The 15,816-nt window shown below is 36.6% G+C and overlaps 1 protein-coding gene across 6 annotated transcripts in view; it reads right to left on the bottom strand.

Moving 5' to 3' along the window:
- nfic (nuclear factor I/C) overlaps positions 1–11,738 on the bottom strand; it is a 111,372-nt gene extending 99,634 nt beyond the window's left edge. For 5 of the 6 annotated variants that reach the window (XM_059503797.1, XM_059503792.1, XM_059503795.1 and 2 more), the window contains exon 1: positions 8,538–9,125. In XM_059503797.1, the coding sequence (XP_059359780.1) occupies positions 8,538–8,567 (30 nt within the window). In that variant the 5' untranslated portion in view covers positions 8,568–9,125. Of the gene's footprint in view, positions 1–8,537; positions 9,126–11,161 lie in introns of those variants that run through there. The other variant, XM_059503794.1, reaches the window with a different exon arrangement.
- Between the last annotated feature and the right edge of the window lie 4,078 nt (positions 11,739–15,816).

A 15,816-nucleotide genomic window follows, 5' to 3' on the forward strand; every position in this document is an offset into this window, starting at 1 on the left:
ACAGTGACTGTCTTCTTTCAGATGATACGCGTCTAAAAAAGAGGCCCTTTCTAATTTCTCATTAAACTTGTCAGAAGATCTTACAGCTTAAAGACCCAATGACACAATCATTTGTTATGATGCTCTTTAAAATAAGAATGTCTTTCCAAATTTTATTCGCAACCTATAAGCAAATCATGTTCTTGGCTGTGACATAATTAAAATGTTTGTTAATAATGTATTTAATAAAACAACATATTTATGCTTTATAAAAATTAATTATGTTTAATATAAGAATGATTAATTACATTTAAGCTACATGCCCAAACTTCCTGTTTCATTAGGAAATACTTTGTCAACAAACTAAAGATAACTGCACTAGTCAAGCTCAAAATGCATGAAAAGCTTAAACTAATAACAAACAAAGGTTTGATGAATCATTCAACTTTTTAAATAAGTTTTTCATTCATAAATTCTTTCCCCAATCAATATAATGCCAAGAATGCTCAAATACACTAGACTGTATTCTTCAGAAGCAGAAGAAAAATCCTGACAATTCAACAAAACTTAACCTAGCACTACTGTACTGTTACACGTGCACAGAGACACCTCAAACCTGACAAAAAAAGGCCAAAGTGCGTGTGAGGATGGACTTCAACATCTGCCACGAGACAAAGAAGAGATAAACGGATATACTATGTTCTCTATCACTCACAAAGGCGGCAAGATTAACTAACAATGATCACACCGATAACAGTTAATAAAGTATTATCAGATTTGACTGGAAAAAATAAAAAAAACCTTTCACCAATCAATATGCTTGTGTGGCTGTGCTCATTTCAAGTCAAATGTTTAATTTCTGAGCCATTATCAGAAAACTTTAATCAAATGTAAAAATAAAATTAGCAGAACAGCAAAAATCATAAAACTGTGTTAAACTGCACACCAAATGATAAGCAAATGTTGCTTTTGGAGGAAATCAGCCAACAAAAGGCTTGTTGCTAAAGGAAAATTTTTTATTTTATTTTTATATATGCATCATTTGAAAATATGTCATTGAAAATATTAAAAAAAAAAAAAAAAAAGCTATACCAATAAGCTATAATTGTCAGTCAGAACCTGTCAATCCTCCTGCAAACAATGAATACAAAAGCTTTCTTTCTCTTTTGTCCTTCCTCGAAATAATCCCATGCAGCCACATTCTTTTCTCCAACGCAGCCCTCACATTGTGATGAAGTGCTGCTCTGCTGCGTTTTAAAGCAGCTCCTGCCCTTTATCAAAATAACAAATTGATGGCACTGCATCCCAAAGTGCAAGAGCGGGAAATAATTTACCTATGATTTGACTTTAATATTTCTTTGCTGGAGAAGCACAAGGATTTTAACTCATATCTGGGCTGCTTGCCTAGAACATGATTTTTAGTCCAGAGAGAGTGATAGAGAGACAGAGTTTCCAGTCTTGCCAATGCCACAAAGTCCAGTGGGCTACTCTTACAGCTTTCCCCATCTATCCGTCTCTCTTTGTCTTGTTTCTGGACACCAGGAGCTTTTCTCAGTGATGACAGCTATTTATGAGTTTTTATGGCGTAATTCACTGCACACAGGTCCAAAAGAGCTCTTTTACTTTCACACAAGAATCACAAACAGATTCTCGTGTTTTGTCACCCATACTCAAAGGGAAACGATATCTCACAAAATCAGAAATGAACAGATTTAGGAGCTTTCAGTGCTGAGATAAGGCGATGGTGGTTTAACACTGAAGTGCAATTGAGAATGCAAGAATGCCACAAGTTTCTTTCTATTTCAAGTTCCTGCAAAACAAAATGAAATTCATTGCCACAGGTCATTATTCAATTGCATGTCAGCGAAACAATGAACAATGCAGCAGAACCCCAGCGGCATACCTTACAGGTTCTGTTTGTACTGCTTTCTTATTATATCAGGATCTAGATCATCCTTTTTTCTGAAGAAGGTGTTTTAACCTGCAGCTCAGGGTGAGTTGGCGGACGCATGAATCAGAGCTGTCAATAAAGAGACTGAGCGTATGTACACGTGCAGTGATAAACATTCTCATTATTGTCTTGGCTGAGAACTTGAAAGCCCATCAGGCAGGATACATCAACTCCCTGTAAAATAACACAACAGATTCTGTCATCTTCCGCCCCCTCAACCCACCACACACACATATTAATTAACGACAGCTATATACTCAATCTGTGAAGATAGCATTCTCCTATCAGAACAAAATCTTTCTGATTTTAGACATCTCAGAGCTGGGAAAGAACGTGATCTAAAAGCTCAGCTCTACTCCAGGCCACAGGGATCTTGGTCTTTGAATTTAATGCACAAAAAAAAACCTTGCTTATCTTGCAGTATTGGAGAGTCTCCATTACACCACAAGTTCTGTGGCATCTTCCTCCAGCTGGGGTCCAGACACACACACACACACACACACACTTATATGGACTGAAAGCTTGCTCAATGACCCTTTCAAACCATTTGCAACACAGAAGATCCTCTTGATGGATTACGGTTCATAAGGAATGTGTCCAGTGACATGCGACTTTGTGCTTCAGTTTAACATTTGGGTAAAGTTGTGGAACATGAGTCATAGAGGAATTATATTCAGTTTAATCCCATTTCTCAAAACGTACAATACAAATTGGGTAAGTGTGAAAAAATGAAAGAAAAACATGCCTTTAAGGGCACATAAGTTAATGATGCTCAATAAGTCTGTTCCCAAGCATTTAAGCATTTGTCTGGATATATGTCTGCAGATACTTCTGCACCAGAAAACGCAAACAAGACATGCATTTTTCCTACAATAACCTAATGCATTCCCTATAGGGAATCTGAACCAAAGGCACAGAGCTCTCTGTGACATTCAATCAAAAAGAGAAAAAGAGAAAAAAAAAAACATCTTCACAAAATAGGGAATTGTGTCGCACAGTGTTCCAACAGCGGCTCTGGAGAGCAGTGGAGAGGTGTAAATCAGGCACAGCGAGCTGCCTGCAGACCTCGTGCAAGCAGGCAAGGAAGTGACAGCCAAAAAAAATCCCCCGCATCTGTTCAAACTCAAATACAGAATACGTTAAAGCATCAAAAATGTTTATAATGCAATAATTGCAGTTAAATGCACAACATAATTGTTGATGAACTACATAGCAGAGCTTTTTGGATTGCCATCTATCTATCTATCTACATTTCGAAAACATATTTTTTTATTTATACAATATATTCAAAAATATTTGTTCCTTGGATCAGGGAAAACTACTTTTGCAGAACATATGACTTTTATCTACAACACAACGTAGTATTCCTTACATTCGGATAGTGTCAGGCATGTGGCAAAAATCGTATCCCACTAACAAATGTATGACTGGAAAAGCACCGCCACAGTAGTGGAGAAGCAGAGGTAGATTTAGAGATCTCTTAAATAAACAGCCCGCTGCACCCTGCCACGCCAGCACTGCTCTTCTTGATCGCCTTCCAGTTGGAAACATTTCTTAAAGCCTTCCCACCAGAGCCGACTCTGCCAAGAGCGGAGGTTCTTCTGAAAATGACCTACTACTGTGACACCAACCCTGGGGCAGAAGACAAAAACTCTCTCCCTGCTGGAGAGAAAGCAGCGGCTCTGCCAGCATCTAAGCCCGTAACATACAGAAAATAAAAAATATAGATTTAAACATCTGCACAGGTCAAAATAAAAAAAAATTTTGCCTCTGACTCGAACTATGAATTATGTGATCTCTTCCAACACAGCGGTACTTGCGGTGCAGAATAAAACATCATTTAGAGGAAGAATTTTGTCTTTGCACTGTTGATTAATCTATTCCAGAGATTTGAGCAGTTTTTGTAAGGCTCATTTAAAAAGGGAGACTCCAGAGGGTGATTCAGGCACTATACAAAAAAAAATAAATGTATTTTCTGCTGTTATACACTGGCATGGATGAGAGAGCGAAGCTGTGGGCTCAGGTGGAATTCAAACACATCTTCATAAAGTAAATATTTAGGGTTGCTCACCATTCTCCCCGCAGAGGAACCTGGGTGTGATATGAAATGCAGCCAACCTTCCACAGACATCTCCAGCCCTGGCCACATGAAGTCCTCTACTCATGCCAAGAGCTCGGGCCTTTATAACTGAGACTACTCTTTGTGCCCGACTCCCCTCCTCTCCTCTCCCCTCCCCTAAAAATCTCCTCGATGTCCTCTAATGAATATCAGCCACTAGGATCAACACATGAAAGCCAATGCTCCACTTAAGATTCTGACCCTTTTTTCCAAAATGCTTCCTGACACAAATAAGCAGCCGAATGTTTGAAAAAGTTGTGCTAAATGCATGCTGGATGGCAAGCGAGGAAGAGCGGGTGATCAAAACAGCTTAATTAATCTGTTAAACGGGCACAATGGGAGCTGCTGCACTGGGACGCGACCATGACTGTGCCACTCAGGGCTGTCAGACGAAAGTGGGGCATGCATTTCTGAGCTGAACGAAAGAGCAAACACTCTCTCCTGACGAAAAAAACTTGGGCGGGCAGGGGCACTCACACACACACGTGGATCGAGAGAGGACTGGTGGATTTACACCGCGGGGGTGTTCTGGGCCGTTTGAGAGCCCAGTAGCGGCACTTCAAATACAAAGTGCCCAACCATGGAGAGGGGTGGAGAACATTTCAGTGCTCATTACATCAGGACCTAGTTAGACTGGCTTGTCATGCGCATGTAACTAGTAAAGATGAGCAAAACTAACATACTGATAAGAATCGCCAAAATAAATAACAGACTATGCATGCATTCATGTAGAGAACAAAAGATTTATATAACCAAATCGTTTCAAGCTCAACTGAGAGAAAAGGCTCTCAGTTCTGGAATATTTTGCAAGGAAATATGAAAACTAAAACGCTCTCGTAAAAAAAACAATAAAAAAAAAAAAACAAGCCAACGCAGAGCAGATCTCATTATCAGCACAATTTCAGATGTTATAGTATTGTTTCGATCAGCGCAGTCGAGTTAGTGTGTCTCAGAAAGGCTCGGCGCTTGGATCGGCTGTCCTCTCCTTTCCCGGGGGGACTAATTGTGGCTCTAATGGAATGAATCGATGAGGAATGGGGGCAGGACAGCATGTTGCCAGCTCAGGGGAATAAAGCCTCTCAGATCTCCCACTGATACTACTCTACACTGTTGGTAAATATGCTTTAAACTGGGCCTGTCCAAACGAAATAAATTTGATCAGTCATCTTATATTATATATATATATATATATATATATATATATATATATATACACACACACACACACACACTTCACATTAGGAAACATTACTATTTTTAATGTTTTTGAAAGAAGTTTCTTCTGCTCATCAAGCCTGCATTTATTTGATCAAAAATACAGAAAAAACAGTAATATTGTGAAATATTATTACAACTTCTATTTGAATATACTTTAAAAAAAAAAAAATTATTGCTGTGATGCAAAGCTGAATTTTCAGCATCATTACTCCAGCCTTCAGTGTCACATGTAACATCCAGTCTATCACATGATCCTTTAGAAATCATTCTAATATTCTGATTTATTATGAGTGTTGGAAACAGTTCTGCTGTCTAATATATTTGATGAATAAAAAGAACTGCATTTATTCAAAATAAAAAAAAATTCTAATAATACATATTCTAATAATATATTTTCTTTACTATCACTTTTTATCAATTTAACACATCCTTGTTGAATAAAAGTATTGATTTTATTTAAAAAGAAGAAAAAAAAAAAATTACTGACCCCAAATTACTGACCAGTAGTGTATATTGTTATTACAAAATATTTATATTTTAAAAACATAGCTTTTTTTTTTTTTTTTTTTTTTACTTTTTATTCATCAAAGTATCCTAAAAAGTATCACATGTTCTGAAAAAATATTAAGCAGCAGAACGGTTTCTAACTTTGATAATGAATCATCATATTAGAATGATTTCTAAAGGATCATGTGATAATGAGCATCACAGAAATAAATGAAATTTAAAGTATAATAAATTTAAAAACAATTATTTTAAATTGTAATAATATATCACAATATTACATTTTTTTTGTATTTTTGATCAAATAAATGCAGGCTTGATGAGCAGAAGAACTTCTTTCAAAAACATTAAAAATAGTAATGTTTCCAAACTTTTGGTCTGTACTGTATATATATATATATATATATATATATATATATATATATATATATAAAGTGCAATACTGTGCACAATGTTTAAGCACAGATTATATATAGAATCTAGAATCAGAAAAAAATAAAAAGTCAAAAGTGCATGTCAAAAAATGTGTATTTTTTCCACTAGCTCTAAAGTTTGAGGCGGTTGCTGCTCTCTGCAGACATAATTGTTATAATGACAGCATGCGGAACAGGCTCTGAGCTTAAAAACGGTTTTGTGAAGCGACTGTGTGCAGCGAAGCTCCGAGCGAAAGGCCCCTCCAGCTGCCAGCGGGACTGCGGTGGAGTCTGGCACACGCCTCATCTGTCCCTCTCTTTCTCTCTCTCAGCCCAACACACTCACTCAGACTACGGCCAGAACCTCTGTGCATGCTGCATACTCTCCCTAAAACGCTGCAGGCTGCTACATTACATTATCCTATCAGCAACAACAGTGAGCCCAAAGAGGCAGTGGACATGCCGAGCGGTTACAGAGAAAACCAAAGGCCTCCGCACTGCTGGCCCACAGTACGGCTTACACAACCCAGATCTGTAATGCAGCAGAGATTATTCCATTTCTAAATATTTAACACAACCTGTAGATCAAACATTATAAATGTAAAACTTATAAATGTTCAGGTGTAGTACACTATTGTTTAATAAGTTTTAGGATTTCACATTTTTCAGTTAAGCATGATAGTTTACCTTTATAATTTACTAAAACTATATTTGGTAAAGTTACACAACTCCAAAAGTGGACTATGGTTACTTCATGTTTACACAGTATTTAATATGTTCACTAATCAAAAGACTGAAACAAGCGTGTTTTAAAGAACCAAAAAAACACTGTGAACACTGAAAGATAGACCCATCTAATTTATTTAATAATAAATTCAAGCGCTGGAGGGTGAGGCGTGTATTTGTACTGTTGCCTGTTTGAACACATTCACTAAGACCTGAAAAGTACAATACATATTTGTGGGACTTAAAAGCCCAAATGCCAAAGGTTTTCTAGGCAGTTATTCAAATAAAGTTTGATATGAACAATGAAGTGAATTATACCAGAAGATGAGAGCTAAGTACAAAAATAGATGTTATTTACATATTTTCTGTGACAAATAATGGATTGACATTATGTGTGTCAGTAAGTATGGGCGATTTTTCCGAATCGGGCATATGGAAGAACTTTATTACCGAGCAGAAAACAAAAAATATTTCTCCTCACAAAATCTTCTTTATAATCTACAATTGCTAACTTGCAACAATTTTTAAGTTGTAATTTTATATTTTAATTATTATTATGTACATTTATCAGATGAAAAGTGGACATTGTTTCATCAGAGGAGTGGCCTTACTGAAACGATGTGAAATTTAAAACAGACCGAAGCGAAATTATTCACTTTTGCAGTAACTTTCTCATCAAAGCCAAGGTCAAAGCAATCAACAGTCATCTAAAATCCTAGTGACTCATGTCAATATACAGCAAGCCAATTTGAGACAGTAAAGTGACCTTAAAACCCCTCTTCGTCTGCAAAAATGGGATTCAAATAAATTGTGATAAATTACAAGCAAAAGGCATATGTCTGGCAAGTCAACGTTATTGTTTCTAGAATGCTTTTTATATCTTTTTAAGTGACTGGCTGTATAAAACTTAACAGACTGAAAAATATATTTCAGTAACCATCTTTTTGCTATATCCTATCAATTGAAAACTTAAAAAGCGCACAAGAAAAGAGCTGAAACCACAGTAATAAAGTCCGGTTTGAATAGATATCATCCTAAATCTCTCTTAAAGTACTGTAATTTTATGTATTTTGTAACCAATTGAACGGTCAAGGTTTTAACAGTCTTGACACAGAATATAAACATTACTAATGCACAATTATGACGCTATGCATGAACTGTCCTGGTATATATGTGCACATAGGCTAAACTTATACATTTTCAATCCACTCCAGATAAAAAAAAACCCACAAAAGTGAAGTCTATAATATAAAATAATAAAAGTTACATTTTATCTTAACTATGACCATGTAACTTTCTTCTCTAGCTTATGATTAAAACTGAAACAGATGACTATGCACTCAAATATCTACTGCACACAAACTCCATCTTAAATACAACGATAAACAACGACTCAAATTACCTAGTCAAATTGATTTTCAAAAATGTGTTTACATTGTAAAAGGTCAATATCAGAAATCGATGACAATCCAATAAACTAATATTCCCTTGAGGATACGGCTTGTGTTGTATGAATGGATGTTAAATAGGCAAAGAGAAGAAGAGCTCTCAGCCCGCCCTTTATGAACTGAAATCTCTTCGTGGACCACGAGCAATTCGTTCAGAAAGACACAAACAAGCACTTTACCTGAGTTAGACAGAGAGGAGAATACATCATGTTGAAAGGGGAGCGCGTGACTTGAAATGTGGCAAAACACCGACAAGTTAGTAGATCATTTTTCACAGTTAATCATGGTAAGCCTCATCATGATTAACACTTCCACCGCCGCCACTTCTGACTTCCACTTCGAGTCCGTTAAATCAAGAGACGCCCGGCAAAAGAGAACGCACAAACTCTGTACACGTTTAAAACCAAACTTTGCAGGTAGGAAAACGCGTTGGGTGCTGCAATCTGTTCCATTTAGGAAATGGTGGGAGAAAGAATCAAAGAAAGAGAAAATCAAAAAGAGGGAGGAATGAAATGACGTTATGAAAATAGCCCATCCCAAAGAAAGTACTTGAAGGAGCAAGAAAGGCTAACTCTGGTTTCCAATGTCCAGGGGCATCCGTTAAGTCCGTGAAATAAAAAAATAAGTAAAAAACGTAATTTGCCTCGGTTTCTGAAGCGGCGTGAAACAAAGAGGCAAACGACTTTCTCCCGTTCGCCAGTGCGCACGCACCGTTCTTCCCTCTCGCGCTGCTACAGTTCGGACGCAGAGACGTTCTGCGCGCTTCACCCGCGCGCGTATTCCAAACAATTTTACTGCAACACTCACCGCTAAAGTAGCGATTAGAGCCCGGCTGGCGCGGACATTGCGTCACAGCACATGCATGCGTCCATTCATGACAAAGGCTTATCGCTTCATGTAAGTTGAGTGGATATAAAAATAAAAATCAGCCCGCGTACAATACTATAGCCGGTGCCTGATAAGGCTTGTTATGCACCTTTAAAACTGTACATATAGAAGTTTCAAGTAAACGAGCGAATGGCTTGTCTGTCAGTCACTTAAATTACTGAAACGCGTCTGTTTATGAATAACCTAGGCATGAGAAGTTCAATGCATAGTAGCTATGCTATGCGCTATTTTGTCTTCTATTGCATATTTTGCCGACCAGAAGCTTTTATAAATTCACTGCAAGAAAATAACGCGCCTCGGTAACCATAATCACTAACTGTCAGCTGGTAGCTTTCCAAAAACTATTCTTGAGGATTTTATTTATTATATATATTTTTTTGACCGAACCCCTTTTAGAAATCAAGCTTCACTGTTGGAGTGACCACACAGAGACCAAATAAACTAGGCGTCAATTGACTTAAATTAAAGTGTAAAACCAGGCAGGCTATTAAAACGAAGTGTAAACAACACCTGTTATTTCTCTTGAATATGCACTGAAGGCATTGTGGTGTGAACTATGGCCTGGGAGAGAGATGCTGTAACGTCTCAGTCATCATAAAGAATCAGTCATATCCATAATTACAAATATGTATCTTTTTTTTACTGCCACATATTAGCATATTATTTTAAAATATAGAAATATTTAAATAAGTTGTAGCTACAAAACACATGAACATAAAGTATCAATATAGCCCTAAAAATAGAACAATTGTAAAGGTTTAAACTTGTTTTCGTTTTTTGTTTTACGTAGAGACAAGAAAAGGCAACCTCTTTCTTAAATTAGGCTACATAAAGTAAACTGAAAATATCCCTGCAGAGAACAAATCTTAGTAGCCTATATAAGATTATCATAATCAGTTGTTAATATAAGCGCAAATTGTATTGCAACAGCAGTGACTAAGATAGATATTAGCCCGTTGTTGAATGTCTTCCCTTAAAGGGCAGACGATCCTTTTCTTACTCTTAGAAAAAAAAAGTAATTTGGCAGTAACATAGTACTCTGTAAGATATCATATCATGGTATTTTAATACATAACATAATGCTGAAATCCATGTAGCATCGTATTTGCATAGCCTAGGCTACTCAAAATGCAATGCAAGAATGCTCAAGAAAACATGGGAGTTATAGTACATAGTAGCCTACTTTTTTGTAAGTGTATCAAGCTTCCTTGGCTTAAAGTTAGGCTACTTTTTCTGTAAACAGCCAAGCCGAGTCAAATCAGTTTTTGGCACTGTCTCGTGAAGCCTGTTTATTTTGTTTTATTTACAGATTAAGTTTGCTACTGCCAAGCGAACGTAACAAGTTAACTGGAGTTTGTAGCACTTTTTGAAACCATGCCGAACTCCCTGTTGTGACTACAACAGACGGTCTGAGCCTTCTGCCGGGGAGGGAGCGCCTCTGTCGGTGTAGATGTCAAATTCATGCCGGCGAGCCTGCGGCCATTTTCTGCTGAGCAAACTCTACTACTGGGCATCTGCCTCTACTGGCTTTAAACTTCAACTTGGCCTTCAGAGCCCCGTGGTTAACACACGCACACACCTTTTTTTTTCTTCCTTCGGCTGTCACAGAACTAATAACTTTCATTATGGGAGAAAAGCCAAATCGCTTGGTATCTATCTTAATCATTGCGCGTCTCAATAGTGAGAATAACACGCCAGCATTTGTAAGCCTTTCCCACAAAACCGTACGTTTGGCCGAAAACCAGCGAGAAAAGGAGTAACCGACTGGTAAGAGAGAGGAAGCAGGGGGGAAACCGAAACACGGCGCCTGTGTGTTGATGGTGATCTCATTTGATTTTAAGAGTGCACAACTCGTGATCTGCCTCGTCTTTTGGAGCAACGACACAATAATGATGAAACTGATTTGTTAACGTACCATTTCGAAGCGAAACTGCCAACCTCCCCCCCAAAAAAGTTACAGCTTAGAGGCTTTTGTAGTTCTGCAGTTCAACGCTTGGTCATCTCGTCGGCTGCTTTTATAACTCCGTATCCATTTATCTTCGCAAAGAAGTAATCCGTTCTCTTCGGACGGGAGGAATAAACCCGGACACTGACCGAATACAAAACGTCCCACGCGAAGTCTTCGAACCTCGTCCAATCCGAAATCCTCGTTACCAGGTACAGAAGGACAAAATAAAGATTTTACAGTAATGCACGGCTTGCTGCGGAGAGTGCACTGGCTGGAGGAGCTGGCTGTTGTTTTGGTCGTGTATCTTTAATTTACAGTGCTGAATCGTCGGTCTCATCGCTTTGCAGCATTGCACATGCAGCGCGCATAGATGTCCCTGTGTACAGAGAGGAATCAATGCCTCGTCTGTTCTTTTGTTTCTTACAACACGAATAGCAACACAGACGGTGTTCTGAGCTCCATACACAAATCTTACAGTCCTCGCGGAGAAGGAATTGATGAAATACGGGGGTGGCGTGTCTGTGTCTGTCTGTGTGTGTGTGTGTGTGTGTGCACTGGAGCCACTCGTTTAGAAGAACTGCACGTGATGGCGTAGTTTATACAGTATATATGTATAGGCTACTTTATATATGGGTCAATGACGTAACCCTCATTTTTGTCCGAAATCACTAAAGTTAAATATATATTTAAATATATTCAAATGCAATTCATGCTAAATGGTTTGAATGCACGCGTCCATGCATATAGACTATGACGATCATGTCGTTCTGTTCAGGTCAAATGGAGTAATCCCAAAATACTAACTGAGATACATGACCCAAAAATAAAGAAAGAAAGAAAATTAAAATCTTGAAAAATATTTAAAAACTTGTAGTCAAAAGTGTAAAAAAAAAAAAAAAAGTGTAGTCAGTGTTCAAGTAAAAGTAGGCCTAGCTATTTTAGTAGACTACGTTTGACGTCATGGTTAGCCCACTTCATTTTTTCAAAAAGAAATTCAGTTGGTATAAAATGTATGAAATCAACATGAGAACTTAGTAAACGTCTTAAACTTAAAAATATATGTTATAACCCTAGAGATCCTTATTTGTCATTGGCGCATATGGTGATTAAAGGCTAAGAATGTTAAACCGGTTATGACAAAACAAACATGACATGTTCCAGTAACTTCAAAACCTGATTGGAGAGTCGTGCCAAACCTGTTTCCAAGATAAACAATAAATCAATAAAATCTGTTTGAGCGTGCGTAAAGCGCGCGTGTGCGTCTGTTTTGTGTGGATATCACTTTGGGCATTAGCGTCTAACTTTACAATAAGAAAATCATTATTTAAAAATGATTTCACTTTGGGAATAAGTTAAAGTTAACAAATGTCGTTGAAGCCTTTGACATGAGCTCATGTTGCCAGTATCACTTGAATTTGCGTTTAATCTATTTTAAGTCATTAGTGCTCAGTCAATTGAAGTGTCCTTGCGCGTTACCTTCTACTCTCATTTTAAGGGTCACAAGACGCCTTGGGCATTTCAGAACATAAATAAACTGACAGTCAAGTAGGCCCATAGGAAAACGAGTTGTATTTTATGGGCTAGGTAACTTACATGTCTGCAGAAATTACAGATTCTCCTTGCTGTAACAATGAGTAACGTTTCAGAATGGCTAATTTACAGAAATCGTACTTTTGCTGACACAGAGGTTTATTCAACTTTATTCAACACTATGCTTTTTCATAAACATACACAAAGTGCAGCCTACTTGTGCAGTGCTCAAAGAGTAAACTTTATTGAATAGAGTTTTTTTTAAGTTGTCGAAGCCGTCTTGCTTTTCTTCTTCCTCGAAAAAGCTGCAAAAGCTCCCTGAACTCTACAGCCAAATATTTAACCTTTCGAGTTCCTCATCAGACACTATTTGGTCAGAGCCAGGAATGGTAATAGCTTGTACTACTCTCAGCAGACTGGCGGTTGGTAACTCTTACATTTAAATCTGATTAAACATTGGAGTTTAAGACTGGCTTATTCTTTCCATCACATGTCTATTTGCTTTCAATTGGCAGCATTTTTTGAGAAATATCTTAAGTGGAAAAGTAATAAAATTGATATAAAATATCGTTTTGTTTTTTAAAATAAAAATCGCATGAATAGTTAATAGCAATGATTAGCATATGCTTATCCTATTTAGAAGAACTAATATAAAGATTTTAATAAAAAAATACAACTATAGACTATAAATGAAATTGGTTTATTTGTTTTATTTTTTAAAGCGTTTTAAAAATGTTTTAGGGCTATTATTGCGCTTATTAATTTGCCAGTTCCAAGCAAAATTAAGACCATGAAGAATTAAACTAAATTATAAAATCCTACATCTGCGCAATCATGAAAACTCACAGATATGTTGGGTTATGCTTTTTTTTAATACCCTTTAACACAAATGAAATAGTAGGCTATAATATGCTGTTCCCATGATTAATATAAATAAATTATTATAAATTTACTTCATTTTACTTTATTCCTTAATTGAAATAATAACTTTTCGTCCGTGTGGTAAAAATCTATATATAAATAAAACTCTAGAACTCTATAAATAAGTATATGCTGCTTATGTGCTAACGTAAGCTATGTTAAATGTTTTTTAACTTGTTAAACGTTGTTTTAAAGAACCTACATATTTTTTTCCCGTTTCCTGAAAGACTTCTCCAAAATCCACGTCCTCGTGTATTTGTTGGCACCTTCAAATGCAGTATTTTGGATCCTTTGGACTTGGGTCGCTTCATTTTCATGCAAACGCTCTTGTTGTTTCTCCCACAAAATAGCTTCGGAGTAAAAAAAAAAAAAAACCGACTTCTGCTCCACACTCTATAACACTATAAAATACAAACATATTATGTGCTAAATATTTTCACTATATTTATAGGTCTTAAATTACATTTTGGCGTACTTTAAATGTACTGGAAAACATTTCGGTGCTGATCTTCCGGTAATAGCATAAATTACATTTTTTTTTCTTATTTTATTCATGCATCAAATGATGACAGTATTGGAATATATTGTTATGACTAAGAGCACATAAAACTGAAGTTCGAACTTTATACAGCATGATCAGAAAACACACAAGGCACAAGTACAGGCTTTCACGGAGACAAACACACACATCCCACACATGAACTAACAACTGGCTGTCTGACATACACAAGTTTACTATTCATATTTTTCACTGTCAAACCGAAAAGCACCTGAAAGACAAAGAACAGACATTTAATCCAGAGAAGAGTGGAACTGTGGCTAAAAGAGCAGCACTGCTCACAGAAAAACTGCAGGTTTGACTGCATGATGTGCAAAATCATCTCTTCAGAGTGAATCATGTTTTAGCAAACAATAGCCTAAATGACATTGTAATTGCAATAATTTTATTTACAGCAAAATTATGCAATGCAATTATATTCTAATTCTATTCAAAAATGCCATTTTGTTATTTTAAACTAAGTCTAACTGTATAAAAGTGCACTTCTATGCCAGATGTCTGTTATTTTATTGAAATAACAAACTGCAGATCAACATGTATACAATGGAAACTACCATTTCTAATAGAAATTGTGTAATTTGCTTTATCTTCTAGTTTAGTGATTATATCTAAAAAATAAAATATAAAAATAGCCTGAACTTAAAATATGCCCATAATGTGTACAAGTGCATGTTGTTTTCCTGGACACTTGGACAAAGTAAAAGAGCAACATAAAACAGTTCATTAAAGAAAGAACAAGTAATAAAACTTCCCCTTCTCTTCCCTCTTTTTCTGTTTGTATCAGGAGAAATCAGAAAGTAAACATTCAGAAATTCCACAGCTAAATGAACTGCACAGGTTTATTTTGTTGGTACGTGAGAGCTGATAGATCATATGTCATCTAAACCTATCTCATGAAATGTTTGGGGGGAAATGCATTTGGTCTGTTTTTAGCCTCTTAACTCACCTAAGCACGTAAGTACATAATCTCTGAAAAAACAGCCTGTGGGTTAGCAATTGTTCTGACTTACAAAAGTGGGCATCCTCAAATGGGCAGAACAAAAACAGCTGTGATACTACTGTACAAAACATTTCAAAGCTCATGCAGAGGTTTACCAAAAATGATATCACCTCATTCTTATAAATGTGATTAATTCACGTTCATTATGGGGTGATTTATGGTCTCTAAAACTATGTAAGTCATATATAATTTATCTGAAATATACCAAATAAATTATGCATTGCACCTTTTTAATTTGAAAGGAAACATTACCTATGTGAGAATATGGATTTGGCTATTTTGTAGAGCTGGAACAGTCGGATCAGGCAATATTACAGATAAGGTATCTATTGTATCAAAGACTTTACAGTGAGTATGGGGTATCCAATTACTGCCCCATCAGGTGTTCTCTGCATACTACAGTGTAATACTCCTACTAGTGGTAAGATGTAAATACTGCAGTATATCACAAATAAAGTGTGTGGATATGGTGAAAGCCTGGCTAAAGATGCATCTTAGCAACAATACTTTCAATTTATCAAATTAATACTAAATGACCATCTAATGGCTGGTTAGTCTTCTATTAAACTGCTGTTTAAGTGCAAGTGTCTTGCAAATTTAGCATGTCAAATA

The sequence above is a fragment of the Carassius carassius genome, chromosome 21, assembly GCF_963082965.1.
Source record: "Carassius carassius chromosome 21, fCarCar2.1, whole genome shotgun sequence".
Taxonomy (NCBI): Eukaryota; Metazoa; Chordata; class Actinopteri; order Cypriniformes; family Cyprinidae; genus Carassius; species Carassius carassius.